The sequence below is a fragment of the Stomoxys calcitrans genome, chromosome 4 (assembly GCF_963082655.1).
Source record: "Stomoxys calcitrans chromosome 4, idStoCalc2.1, whole genome shotgun sequence".
In the NCBI taxonomy this organism is placed as follows: Eukaryota; Metazoa; Arthropoda; class Insecta; order Diptera; family Muscidae; genus Stomoxys; species Stomoxys calcitrans.
The window spans coordinates 175,558,538-175,573,734 of NC_081555.1; the positions used below are offsets into that span (position 1 = coordinate 175,558,538).

Here is a 15,197-nt window from a genome sequence, read left to right on the forward strand (position 1 = left end):
GGGGCTAGAGCTGCTGTTGGTGCTAGTGCTGGTGCTGGCGGAACACAACTTCTATGGTGCCAGGTACGCACTAGAAAAAAGAGCTCCCTCAATGACGTCGGTACGTGTTTCCTTGCAAATGTAGGCGTTGGTTATGGTTATGATGATAACATAGAACGCTGGTGCTCCAGTATAATTTAAACGCGTTTGTTTTATTTTCTATTTTTTTCTCTATGTAAGCTTAAAAGCAAGTATTTGTCCTACGTGTCAAATTCGCATTTGACTTTTTTGTTGCTTCGTTTGCTGTATTGTTGCCGGTGTTCTATTTCTATACGGAGTCAGTCACACGTTTTAGCCAGATATTGATTTTTGTTGACGTTTCCTCTTTGCATGCATGGTGGGAGGGGGGTGAAGGAGGGAAATGTAGAAAAGAAAAATTCCGCTTTGACAATGGTTGGCAGATCAAAGATGCACGGCACGTGGAATTATTGCAAAACAACATGGAATTATTTAATATTCAGTGAACAGGTTACCATGTTTATTTTAACCCGCAACAAATGTAGACAAATTAAGGAAATTTAAGCAGCGCATTTAGCTGAACAGAAACAAAAATGGAAAGTTTTTAGATATCTGAAAAGAATCTTAAGTAAGGCTAGGTTGAAGGGCAAGGGTCTAAGATTGCAACATTTGAAGACCTCACTGTCCATCCTTACGGTTTATACTAAATGGGAAGAAAGTGGAAATAGATGGGAGGCCGGTGGACCAAGAAGCTCTCATTGGTGCAGAAACTCTCTGTGAAGGTCCTAGTCCGTAAGTAGCTCCGCCATTCAAGCTCAAGGTCGGCCAATAAAGAAAAAGGGGAATGAAAATTGATGGTGGGAAAACTTAAAAATATACATTTCCAACATTTCACCGAGTTTGTTGAGACAAGCTACCTCTTACCATTCAGCGCAGTTACCATGGTTTGTAGAATTTAGATTTTTAAGATTCCCATCTCCCAATTTACGCTTTACTTTTGCCTCCTCTGTTGACTGACCTACCTGTTCCTCCATCATAATTCGTCATTGCTCTTTTGGCATTTCCAATGACCCCATTTTCACCCAATAATTTTGTGTTTCTGTGTCTTTTATTTTTCTTTTATTTGTGTGTTAAGTCTGTTGTTACATGTTTGAAATCATCTTTATTTCCCTTGGTCGGTCTGATGGTTGTTTAAAAACCACCGTATTCGCCGCTTGTGTTCCAAAAAATGAAATTATTTTATAATACTATTATGTTGCTTTTTTTTGGTTTCGCTTGTGGTGCTTCTGCTTTTCAATATGCTTAGATTTTTATCGTGCTTTTCTTGTGTGCGCTTATTATTGTGATTATGTTGGTATATCTGAGCAAAGTTTGCTTTGAACGGTTATTCGTAAAACGTTTTGGTCATTGTTTGCCTCCAATAAGCATTCAGCCAATCAGTCAGACAGCAGCCAAGAAAATCAACATCTACACATTAGTATTCTATTTTCTGTTGGTCTTCATGTAAATGTTGATCTAAATACATTAACGCGTCCGTCCGTCTGTTCACCCGTCTATCAAGCAAACATTTTAACTTGATTTATTGAATAAAAATGATTAATAAATGCTGTTGTGTAAACATAATAAATTAGATGGCAGGTTGAATTCTTTGTTTCTTAGGTCAAGCGAAAACTATGTCAAATTAGAAAATCTTTAATTTGGGGTATGTGTTGAATAGACTTCTGTAAAGTTTATTTAATAGTACAACGTTATGTGAAACTGAATTTTCGAAAATATTAAGGAACATGTTTGAAACTTTCTATATTGGACCGAACAAAAAACCTATTGGTTTAATGCCTATATTCAAATTTCGACGGGAATATAAAAAAAGACAAAATTCTTTCATTAGTTCCAAATATTCCATAGCTGCACTATTTGTTAAAAAAAATACAGTATTCAGTTTGCTAAAACAGCCGTGATATCTGCTATATCCAGAAAAATTAGCTATAGTCAAAACCTCATAAATGTAATAGGCTTTAATTGAAAATTCCTTAGTGGATGGAAACATAACTCAATATACCGTCAAACGGAAAAGGTTTCTATATACCAAATTCCGTTTCTATATGAAACTAATATCGCATACGTAAAACAGTTATTTCTATAGGAAATCACCATCATAAACACTAAGATTGTTACGTCGTTTATAATTATCCCTGGCTTTTGAAGAGCGTTGCTGTTGTTCAACTTAAATTATTTCATACTTAATTAGCTTAAAGCGCTAAATTTAAAACTAATTTAACTTAAGTGAAACCAAATTTATGTATTTTTAGCGTTTCACTTATCCGGTTTCGACTGCACTTAAAAAAATGTTTTGTTATTTTTAGTAAATAATCGCATCCCTCAATAATTACCCTCACCCTCACCCTTACCCTTACCCTTACCCTTACCCTTACCCTTACCCTTACCCTTACCCTTACCCTTACCCTTACCCTTACCCTTACCCTTACCCTTACCCTTACCCTTACCCTTACCCTTACCCTTACCCTTACCCTTACCCTTACCCTTACCCTTACCCTTACCCTTACCCTTACCCTTACCCTTACCCTTACCCTTACCCTTACCCTTACCCTTACCCTTACCCTTACCCTTACCCTTACCCTTACCCTTACCCTTACCCTTACCCTTACCCTTACCCTTACCCTTACCCTTACCCTTACCCTTACCCTTACCCTTACCCTTACCCTTACCCTTACACTTTTTCCATCCTTCCCTTTTTCCCTCCCTCCCCTTTTCACTCTCACCCTTTTTCCCTACCTCCCCTTTTCACTCTCACCCTTTTTCCCTCTCTCCCCTTTTCACTCTCACCCTTTTCCCTCTCTATCTTTCTCACAACTCTCCCTCTTCCTCTTTCTCTCCGCCTAACTCTCTTTCTCATCCCTCTCCCTCTTACTCTTTCCATCCCCCTTATCCCTCTGTCTCACCCCTCTCCCTCTTTCTCTACCCCTCTTTCTCACCCCTCTCCCTATTACTCTTTCTCTCCCCCCCTTTCACACCCCTATCCCTCTTACTCTTTCTCTCCCCCTATTTCTCTCCACCTCTTCCTCTTACTCTCCACCTCTCCCTCTCACTCTCCCCCTCTCCCTCTTTCTCTCCTCCTCTCCCTCTTTCTCTCCCCCTTTCTCTCCCCCTATCCCTTATTCTCTCCCCTCCCCCTCTTCCTCTCCACCTTTTCCACATTTTCTTCCCCTCACCCTCTTTTTCACTCCCTCTTTTTCTCTCCCTCTTTTTGTCTCCCTCTTTATCTCTCCCTCTTTATCTCTCTCTCTCTTTTTCTCTCCCTCTTTATCTCTCCCTCTTTATCTCTCCCTCTTTTTCCCTCCCTTTTTCTCCCCCCCCCCTTTCTCCCTCCCTTCTCTTTCACTCTCTCCCCATCTTACATCCTCTACCTTTTTCTCCTTCTTTTTCTATCTCTTCTCCTTCTTTCTCTCTCCCATTTGACACCTTAATGGTGCGGAGGCTATATAAATTTCTAAACTAGGTAACACCAACACCTCCTTCTCTCTATCGGTCCCTCTCTCTTTCTTTCCCTCCCATTTGAAACCCAATGATGCGGATTGTGCCCTACGAGGGCTGCTATATAAGTTTATAGCCTAGGCAACACCAAGAGCTAACAGATGCAATCTGACATTTCCATTGTCAAGTTTATCATTTTCTAGCATAATCATACTCAGAACGTTTTGACGTACGACCATCATTTGTATTGTTTAGTGGGACGAAAAAATGGAATTTACTTGTGAACATTTTCGTACGACCATTCTTCACAAATTTCGACAGAGAACATTGACACGCCTGAGCTTATAATGCAAGATCGTCATGTGATATTCCATCATCATACATTCGATATCACATGTACACCTTGCCATAAAAAAGGTTTGATCTCGTTGGATTCCGCACAATATGACAATCGCTTGAAAAAGACTGTTGATTAGTGCGAAGAAATGTGGAAAAAAAATAAGATCGTGGTGTTCATCCAGGTGACGAATCATGGATCTTTGTGTATGAGCACGAAACAAAAGAACAATCAACCGTGGAGGTATTCGAACCTTTTTGACCGGCCAAAACGTTGAATTGATGAGTCATCCGCCATACAGCTCTACCTTGGCACCCAATGACTTATTTTTATTCCCGCACATTAAAATAAATATGAGTGGTCAATGATTTTCATCGCCAGAAAATGATGTTGAAGCGTTGAATAACCATGTTTTAGAGTTTTCTCAATCGGAGTGGAAAAAATGCTTCAATAATTGGTTTGGGCATATGCAAAAGTGTAATAATCATGCTGGAGGATACTTTAAGAAATTATAAAACCATTTTTGATGATAAAAATTTGCATTTTCACGTTAGGTTATTTATTACTATTTAGCCTTTGTATTGGGCGTACCTTTGGCATTTTACATACCCAATCGAAGTCCTCCATTCCACTTAGGAAATTTCGCATCAAATTTCGTCACAAATATGTTATTATGTTACCAAACCTGGCAAACTAGTTAAATTTTCTATTTAAGATGATTCCGAAGTGCTTGATCTTATCGAATAACGATATCGTTCTGTTCAGGAACCGCGGCGCAATCTCAGCATACTTTGAAAAAAAAAACAACTTCTTGTTATGTTAAGTTTAAAATATTAAAGGCGAACATGCTAACCTCTGCTAGCATGTGCGCCTATGACGCTGAACGCCTGAGTTCAAATCCTGGCGAGACCATCAGAAAAATTGTAAGCGCTGGTTTTCCCCTCCTAATGCTGGCAACATTTGTGAGGTACTATGCCATGTTAAACTTCTCTCCAAAGAGGTGTCGCACTGCGGCAGGCCGTTCGGACTCGGCGCCTCTTATCATTGAGCTTAAACTTGAATCATTGATATGTGAGAAGTTTGCCCCTGTTCTTTAGTGGAATGTGTGAGTGAAATCCTTTAAATTTAATTAAACAACTCTCCATGTTGTACAACAAAACAAACATAATGTTTACACATATCCTGGGGTAAAATCGCATTACAACCAACGCAACAACATATAATAATTTATGTGTTTTCATTCACATAAGAAAACACAACACAAGACGACATAACACATTTGCTACTTTCGCTACTTACTTGGCAAACATCATTTCGAAGCTAATTATTAAGAATAACAAGAGAACTAAACGCCTTTGGTAAATATTTACTAAACAAATATCAAGTCGCCTTCTTCATCTTTTCCTTCTTTTTGAGAGTGCACATCGTCATAAGCTTCTGGTTTTAACGCACGAGACGAGATTTTCCATATGTTGTCATAAGCCAAAGATGATGGAGAAGAGGAAGCAAAAAACAACAACAACAAACGATACTAGGAAAAACGTTGACCCAAATTCGTTGGAACTCAATTCAAGATTGGTTACCAAATGTGCAGAAGACAAACTTTAACTAATAACAACATAGGAAAATGGATTGTAAATAGAAGCTTAGAATAGCAGAATGACTGAAAGACTCAACCGAAAAGAAAGCGAATACCGTGAATTGAATCGCAAGCAATTTGTATTGTCGCATCTGTCTGGTGCTCCACATAGAAAATACGCCCAATGGATGGCAAGGAGAAAAAGTGTAGGCAACGAAGAGAAATGAAAAACTTATGTCAAGCCGCCATAAAATAATTTTGCATTGCGTGTTATATTCATAACCATAATAGTTCCATTCAAAGATGTATACAATAAAGTATATAAAAGCTATTTATAGTTTCATATATAGAGACATGAGTACATAAGTGGATATTTAAATGGACTCTTACAATTAGATTCAACGTCTGATTGAAATGATGTTTAAAACCAATTGAAGAGAAATAAGACGTAATATTGAGAAAACCTTATTGTAGCTAAATATCAACCAGTACCTCCCATATGCCATTTGAGCGGAAATGTTGGAATATCATACTAACTATTTTAGGATAATACCACAATTGTGTTTGAATGCAAATTTTCCCACATTCCATCCATTAAGGAACGGGGGCCAAACCTACTTTTATATATCATACAAATTGTGCTGGTATATCGCATTGTGATATCATCCCAGCTGTATTGGGATATTATGGAATATCAGCTTAATGGTATTAGAATATAATCCAAATTGTGTTAGGACATCATCCCACTTATATTAAGATACCATTCCAACTGTGGAGTAACTTCTCAAAATAAGTGGGAATATCATCCCTCTTGTATTGATATATCATCCCTCTTGTGTTGGTATACCATACCAATTGCATTGTGTTATAATCCTAATAGTGTTGGAATATCGTTTCTTGTATGTTGGGATATAATCTCACTTGTATTGGGATATAACTCCAATTGAATTGGGCTATCATCCCACTTGTGTTAGAATATAACTTTACTTGAATAGGGACATAATCCCAATTGTATTGGATATAATCACAATTGTATTGGGATATAAGCCCAATTGTATTAGGTTACAATCCCAATTGTATTGAAATATAATCCCAATTGTATTGAAATATAATCCCAATTATATTGGGATATAATCCCAATTGTATTATATCATTCTATTTGTATTGGGATATTTTCCGAATAAACTGTGTTGGGGTAGCTTCTCAAACAATATGGAAATATCATTCCTCCTGTATGTATAATATGATCCCACTTGTATTTTGATACCACACCAATTTTATTGGCCAATAATTCGAATAGTGTTAGGATATCACCCAACTTATATTGGGATATCATCTCAATTGATTTAGAATATCACATCTATTGTGTTGACATTTCAACTGTGTTAGTACATAACCCCAATTGTGTTGGGATATTATCCCAATTGTGTGAAGATATTATCCCAATTATGTTGGGATATTATCCCAATTGTATTGTGATATCCCAACTATATCCTAATACAATTGGAATAATATCACAATACAATTGGGATTATTTACTAACTCAATTGAGATTAGAGTTGGGTAGTTCCGGATGAAACTAGTTCATTGGAATTTATCCAAGAAAGGAACTTCTGGAACTAGTTCCATCTCCTTCTTTCTTATAGTTCCATAGTTCCTTTTTATTTGATATACACTTTTCTTTTTCGCCCTTTTGTTAACTTGTAAACCTGCTAATTGACCTGCCATAATTTTCAGCTTCATACAACAACTAAATAAAAGCGTCAACTTTTCAATAGGCAACAACTGTGCACGTTGTGATGTGAATGGATAATAAATGATTTGTTGCAACCACATTAAATGAATGTGGTGGCATCCACATATTTTTTTTTGTCAACAAATCTATATTGTTTTGTTGCGCTTCGATTCGTGTTTTTTTTTTCGGTATCAAGACTTAATAATGAAAAGGAACTAAGAGAAGGAACTAGTTCTTTCTGTGTAACGGAACTAAAAGGAGCGATCACTAAAAGGAACTTAAATGTCCACCTCTAATTGAGAGGATCTCAACATAATTAAGGTGATATTTTAAATCGAGGATATCATCCAATTTATATTGAGATATTTTTTCCAATTGTATTGGCATACCATCCCAAATGTGGGGAAGCATCTCAAACAATCTGGGAATATCATTCCTTTTGTTTTGGGATATCATCCCACTTTTGTTGGGATACCATACCAATTTCATTGGGTTATAATTCTAATAGTGATGGGATATCATTTCCTTATATTGGAATATCATTTCTTTGTTTTGGGATATTATTCCAATTAGATTGGAATATCATGCCACTTTTTTATTGGTATCATCCCGATTATGTTGGAATAAGCATCATACTTGTATTGGGATATCGTCTGAATTGTGCTGGGATATCGTCCTTGTTGCGTTGGGATATCATCACAATTGTTTTGATTGATATCATCTTAATTGCATTGGGATACTAACCTAGGTGTATTGGGATATCATTCCAATTGTATTGTGATATCATCCCAACTGTATTGCGGTATCATCCTTACTGTGTTGACATATTTTCCCAATTGTGTTGGAATATCATCTCAGCTCTGCTAGGATATTATCTCAATTCTGTTCGGATATTTCCCGATTGTGTTAGGATATCAATTTTGTCTTTAGAAAAAATTTCACAGAACAGAAAATTTCATGAAAATTTTGTCTTTACAAACCTTTCGTTAGGAAAAATGGAAAACTTGATGTAAAATCTTTTCTTTAGTGGCTGCATCTACCGATGACTGCCGGCGACATTAGGGACGAGAAGGAAAAATGTGGTCGATTCGCACTTTTTAACCATTTAAACGGCCAGAATAAGCGGTGCCATACTGGCGCTACGGGTCCTGGGTGTTGCTCTGCCAGTCAGGAACGGATCTTCATAGGCATTGTCCAACATACCGAGGGCGTGTAGATAGGTCAACTACAACAGAAGGAGTACGAATGGTATAGTACGCTACAGTATAAGCAACGCAGACTTGGGAGATAGGATTTTTAGAAGGCGGATGACAAGGGGAAAGCCTCAAGGATAGGTATTCTGGTCGATTCTCTTGTTTCTAGTTATAAGCATTGTCGGATTGCATCTTAAAAGGGATGGCACGAAAATAATCTCATATGCAGATTATTTCATGCTACAGAGCCGGGACAAGTTAACGTTGACGATAAGTGAGGTCTTGGACAGGACAATGGGGAAACTATCGAGAGGTCTTTGAGAAATGGGTTCAGTAATAGCAAGAGTACGGATTTTTATGCAAAATCGAAATATAGACATCGATTATTTCCCAAATGCGGTAATATTTTTCAATAAATTTAATTTTTTAAACCTAAAATGGCTTCAGAGTTTCAATTCTACATGCATATATACAAAATACCAATGCATATTCCCAATAATTGATGGCAAAATTTCGGTTTTGCATAAAAATCGGGACTCTAGTAATAGCTCAAGAAAGACTGAGTTGGTGTTCTTCACTCGGTGACATGATACAGAATTTTAAACTTCCGGTCTTGGGAAAGGACCAAGACTCATTTTCAAACTTTTCTGGGAAAGGAACACGGAGGAAAGCCGCTGTGTGCTTTTACTCCTGCAGGAGGATGTTCGTAAGGAAGGTGGGAATTCCTCTGATATGGTGGAAGGATGTGCAAAGACTGGCCAGCGTTGGAATCACGGGAGCGTTTAGATCTACATCGACTGCAGGTTTGGAATCGTTGCTGGGTATGCAACCTACTGAGGTCTATATTCGGAACTGTGCGGCCAAGTTTGCACTTAGGCTGAGCGGACATGGCGTGCTTAAGCAGACGAGTACAGCCACAGTTCCATTGTGAATACTATAGATGCGATGGGTAGATTGAAGAAGGTCTCAGTGGGAAGACCTATTTGAGATTGGATCTTCAGGACTAACTTTATCATAACAGAAGAGTGTGGGATGGATGCTTTGTTTGAGGAGGATGAAACCTCGATCTTCACAGATGGCTCCCATATGGAGTCAGGGACAGGAATGGTGAGGTGAGACCACCGTACATGACGAAGCTGCTTCTAACCTTCGAAAAGAGATCACTAAACACTATTCACCTATGTCCGTTAAGATAAAGTTAACTTTAACTAGTAGAGACACAAACCAATTCAAACTTCTACACTTCTTTTCTCGCTGTTTTATCACAATCGTCCAAACTGGCCTCCAACTGAACTCATCTTTTTGGTGGACTACCCATTCAACTTTAACCTTGTGTTTAGAGAAGCAGAAGAACACATGGTCAATGTCAAAGAATATAAAGAGACATGATATTAGAACCAATTGTTTGGCTTGGACAAACATTATAAAAGTAGACATAAGACAATACTGTTTAATTGTTCCATATGTAGTTGGAAGTTCTTTTTACTTTTTGGAAGAGTTTGTATTGTTTTTATAAAAAGGCTTCTTGAATGACATCTCTTCATAACTCACATTTAAAGGACAACTCATGTTTCCTGACTTTTAATTATCTGTTGGTTAGAAAAACACCTAGTCCAAGGTTTTGCAATTCGTTTGAGGCATGCTTCCTAATTGTAGCAATTTTGGCATTAGAGAGACAGGTGAGTCATCATTTGGCAAAGCTTTTACTGCAATGGATTTTTCAACATGCTGCTACAAATAAAGAAATAAAAGCCTTAACTTAAGTAGCGCTAGCCAAACATCAAAGAAACGGAGCTACTCACCTCCTAGTCATTCAACCATGCAACCTAAAGTTGCCAGCGCCAGCAATTCAACAACAAAACATAAAAATGGTATATAAGTGTAATTATATTTCCCAAAGACATATAGGGAGAGCACGAGAAAGAGAGGATGGGTCTAGAGCTTCAGGTGCAAGGAAAAACGAAACAAAGAAAGCTGTAAAACTATGAAAAACTGTGAAGTAACTTCTATGGAAGCGTTTAAAAAATAATAACTGGTTTCGTTATTAACGGTTTCTGGTGTTGCTGCCAGCACTTTGGCAAAATAAAGCCAAAGAAAAAAGGGGAGGCGCTCACAAGTAGACCACATTATAGACAAAAATAGGCATAATACACAATACGAAAGAGCATGAAGATGGACGGCAAGCTCCAAAAACGGTCTTACATACTCACACTTAGCCTAAAGTGTGGAAAAAAACTAAACAATGGCAATGGCCACCAGAATACTTAGAGAGTCAATACCGACAACGAATGCCATACAAAACTTAAATGCATTAGACAAGCCAGTTGTCTATTATTATATAGAGAAAAAGAAAAAGATTCTGTTGCTCTGGCAAAAGTAGGTGAGACTACCCAAAAAAGGCTGTAGCACTAATAAGCTTAGAAAATCAATAATCCGCATTTGTCGGCTAAATGTTTAAGATACAACAATTCGCGTTTGAGAGACAAACAATTTTTGAAATCATCATTGAATAGAAGTAAGTTGTTGTTCATATTTTAAGTCCGCTTGGTGACATGGAGCGTCAAAAAATAATTGTAACTGCTTTTATTATATACACATTTTTTTTATAAAATACTTAATGTACCGAATCATTAATAGCACTGTGCAATATTTTCAGGCTCATGGTCTGAGGGACGGGAGAATGTTAAGTTTGGATAATGGTATTAGCAATGCGCCCGAGTATATATCATACCATCACAATCGTATAAGGAAATCATCCCAGTTTTATTGGAATATCGTCCGAATTGAGTTGGGATGTCTTCCCAATTGTGTTGGAGTATCATCCCAATTGAAATGGAATATCATACCAATAATATTGGGCTATCATTCCAATTGTATTGGGGTATCCTCCCAATTGTATTAGGGGTATCCTCTCAATTATAATGGGGTACCATCACAACTGTATTAGGATATCATCACAACATTATTTGGGTATCATCCCATTTGTATTGGGATGTCATCCGATTTGTATTAAGATATCATCCCATTAGCATTGGGATATCATTCTAATTGTATTGGGCTAACACTACAATTGTATTGCAATATTACAAAAACTTTATTGGAACATCATCCAAAATTTGTTAGGATATCATTCCAATTTTATTAGGATATCGTCCAATATGTATTTGAGTATAACCCCAATTGTGTTGGAATATTATCCCAATCATTTCAATTATATTGGGATACATTCGCAAATATATTGAGATATCATATCAATTGTTTTGGGTTATCATCTCGATTGTTTTGGGTATTATTCCAATTCTATTAGATTATATTGGGATACCATCTCAATCGTTTTTGAATATAATACCAAATGCATTGGGATATCATCCCGATTGTATTGCGATACCATTCAAATTTATTGGGATATCGTCCCAATTGTATTGGGATATCATCCAAATGTATTGGGATATCATCCCAATGTATTGGGATATCATCCCAATGTATTGGAATATCATCCCAATGTATAGGAATATCATTCCAAAATATTGGGATATCATCCCAATGTATAGGGATATCATCCCAATGTATTGGGATATCATCCCAATGTATTGGGATATCATCCCAATGTATTGGGATATCATCCCAATGTATTGGGATATCATCCCAATGTATTGGGATATCATCCCAATGTTTTGGGACATCATCTCAATGGATTGGGATGAATCTGTTTCGATGATCATACCTTGATTCGATTTATCACCTTTTTGCTTTAAATGTTCGTATCAGTAGGTACGATCTGACATTGGACAGGAGCCGCGTGTCAAAAGCAGCAAAAGCATTATTTGACAAAGGTATACTCTATTCGTCGTGCCCTATTGCATGAAGAGAGCACTCCCGATGATATAGTATATCAATATATATAGAGTAACTGTGAAATCAGTACAGGTTTTGTCCGGAAGAAGAAGGAAATGGAAAGACGCCAGTAAGGACGAAGATGTTCAGGATTTGGAATAATTACAATAAAAACCGATTACTTCGTTACAGACTCCTCCTCCAAACGTAAAGGAGCCAATCTGGTAACAAGAACAGATAGTTTGCTTAGTAAGAACTTTTCTTCCAGCTCTTGGTAGCCGATAGAGGGTGTTGAAACCACAAAAGGCAAATTGCAAATTTTGCTCATGAACATTTCACTAAGGAACAGGCGCAAACTTCTCACAAATCAATGAGTGCAGTCCGATTTAAGTTTTTAAGCTCAATGATAAGGGAGTCCGAACGGCGCGAAACCACCGCTGAATTCTAATGGTCTCGCCAGGATTCGGCGTCATAGGCGGACATGGTAACCTCTGCGCTACGGTGGCCTCCATTACCACCAAAAGCATTCTCTGATATATAAAGGATGTACACCGCTCAGTTAGAATGAGTTCAGCGTAGCCAAAACCCGGTTGAAGAACAAGAAAGTAGCAGTATTCGATGGATTGCCAGCTAATAGAAATATTGGGGACCGGAGGCGACATGGTGGTGAGGCATATGCATCCGCTCGTCTGCGCAATGTGGCAATGTGGCTCGTCTATGCAAGATAAGAGTCTAGTCTGTATGTGTCAACTACAGAGGAGTCCTTTTCAAGTCAATGGGAGAGTGGATAGAAGATGGAAAATAGGAGCAGATCATACAATCGCAGAATAATGAAGGTGGTAATAGGAAATCTGGTTAGATTGAAAGTGATTTTGGATCGATTATCTGAAACGACACCAGAGCTCGAGTAAGAGGTACTGCTGTCAGCGGAATTCTGTTTTTGCCATCTGGAAGTTCATGCTACTCGGATGGATCAAACCTAGAGGGAGGACAGAGTGAGCCTTGGGGTCTACATAGAGGATCCAGTGACTGAAGTCTGATGCCTAAGCATAATAAGGTCCTGGGGATGGAATGCGTTTTTTCTTAATTTTTTGACTTTAATCGTTATTTTCTCGGGAGTCGGATTGTCTCGTGTCTCGGGAGTCGTGAACGTCATGAGCATCTCCTGAGTATCTCATGAGTCATGAGCATCTCCTGAGTCGTGAGAGCATCGCTTGAGAGTCGCGTGAGTCGTGAGTGGTGAGTGGTTATTTCTCTCATTAGTTATGATTAATGTCGTGAGCATGACTGCAATCACTCACAAATTGCGTAACTCATGAGTGACACGATAACTCACGTACACACTTCCACCGCAGATCCAATTCCTGATGTTGGTAAATAATGTTTAATCAGAATGGGGTTCAAGTAGCAGTGATCCGACAGAAAAACAACAACAACAGCAGGAGCCGATGGGTTACCAGCTGAACTATATAAGACCAAAGGCGATACGCTGGTAAGGGGTATACATCACCTCGTCCGCGCGATCAGGCTGAAAGAGCGCATACCCCATGATTGGAATCTCAGAAAAATATGACCTGTACACCAAAAAGAAGACAAAATTGTATATGCCACCCACAGAGGAATGGGGACATCGCATACAGGATATTCTCCAACGTACTGTGTGAAAGATTAAAAAATAAAGTCAAAGAGATAATCAATGCAGCTCTAGACCTGGTTAATCCACCATTGATCAGATATTCACTCTGCACCAAATCCTAAAAAAGACCTCTTTATCGACTACAAAGCCGGTTTGAAAAGTTACTGCACAGATTGTTTGATCATCGGATCCTAGGACATCCGAATAATATTTACAACAACAATCATCTAAATAAGTAAATGTTTGCACTGCTTACTTAAACGGGTTTTATAGTTATTTCGTCATTTACATGCCAAATCCTTTTTTTGCATGTTTTACCATACAAAAAAATTCAATTTTCGCTGGATTTATTTTTAAGTCTCAAATAAATCCGATTTCATGGCTGAATAATCGATAAAAGTATCAAAAAAAAGCAACTGTTGTCAAGAATGCTGTATGGATGAGTGTGATATGCATGTACGCTTGTGTATGTCACTTACATTACCTCAAACGTAGTGTAAACTGTCTGGAGTTGTTTTGGAATTTCGAGATGTTTTAATTTGCAATGTAAATGTATTTCAAATACTTCTATTTTGAAAGGTGTATTGAAACTTAAGTCTATGATTGTATAAAATGCAAAATGAAACTATGGGGAAAAGATTTGCACTTTCCCAAGATATGACGCAGATCTTTATCTCCCCCATTGACACACAAGAGTCTCATCAAAACATTCCCAAATTTCCAAAAAGACTTTCAATGCGTTGTTTGACACCTCATTCGTTTATCTTAGACAAATGGTAAAACAGAACAGGCCAACAAGCAAACCACAACAAAAAAAATTAGAAACCCATTAAAAAAGCCTCCATTGATTTCCAAAACAAAAACAACCCAAAAACGTTTAAACGCAACACATTAAGTGGTAAATTTCTAATTTATGATCGATTTTGACTAATCGTCCTCCTCAAGCCAAAATACATTTTAAATGGGCATAGACTTGAAATCTTCAAATGGAAATGCCAAAAAAAAAAACAAAGTTAGTGGGAGGAAGAGTTAACATGTGCCATACGATACGATGCGTTGTTATACACATCCCCTACATACTGTGAGTGATTTTTAACCAAATATCGAACAGCATGTGGTTGGCATCACTTCAACATATTCAATGGCCCTGGTTTTACTTACACAAATGGTGGTGTTTTGGTTTTATTCTCTTTTTCTTGAGAAAACAAGATCATTAAATAGCAACATACCTGAAATGAAAAAAGTAAAGAAGATTTTTTTATAACTATGGACATTTTTTATAAAGGAAATATTAAAAAAAGTCTTAAATTGGAAAGGTGTTTAAGTAACCTGATGTCACTTGATGTCTGTTATAGTTTTGTTAAGTATTTCAATAAATTGAAGAAAATTATGAC

At 37.6% G+C, this 15,197-nt stretch overlaps 1 protein-coding gene across 3 annotated transcripts in view; it reads right to left on the minus strand.

The window, feature by feature from the left end:
* LOC106085674 (box A-binding factor) overlaps nucleotides 1-15,197 on the minus strand; it is a 393,172-nt gene that overhangs the window by 323,165 nt on the left and 54,810 nt on the right. The window contains exon 3 of one of the 3 annotated variants that reach the window (XM_059366514.1): nucleotides 14,921-15,032. The exons of the other annotated variants lie outside the window; for them this stretch is intronic. Within the exon in view, the coding sequence (XP_059222497.1) occupies nucleotides 14,961-15,032 (72 nt within the window). The 3' untranslated portion in view covers nucleotides 14,921-14,960. Of the gene's footprint in view, nucleotides 1-14,920; nucleotides 15,033-15,197 lie in introns of those variants that run through there. 3 annotated transcript variants of the gene reach the window in all.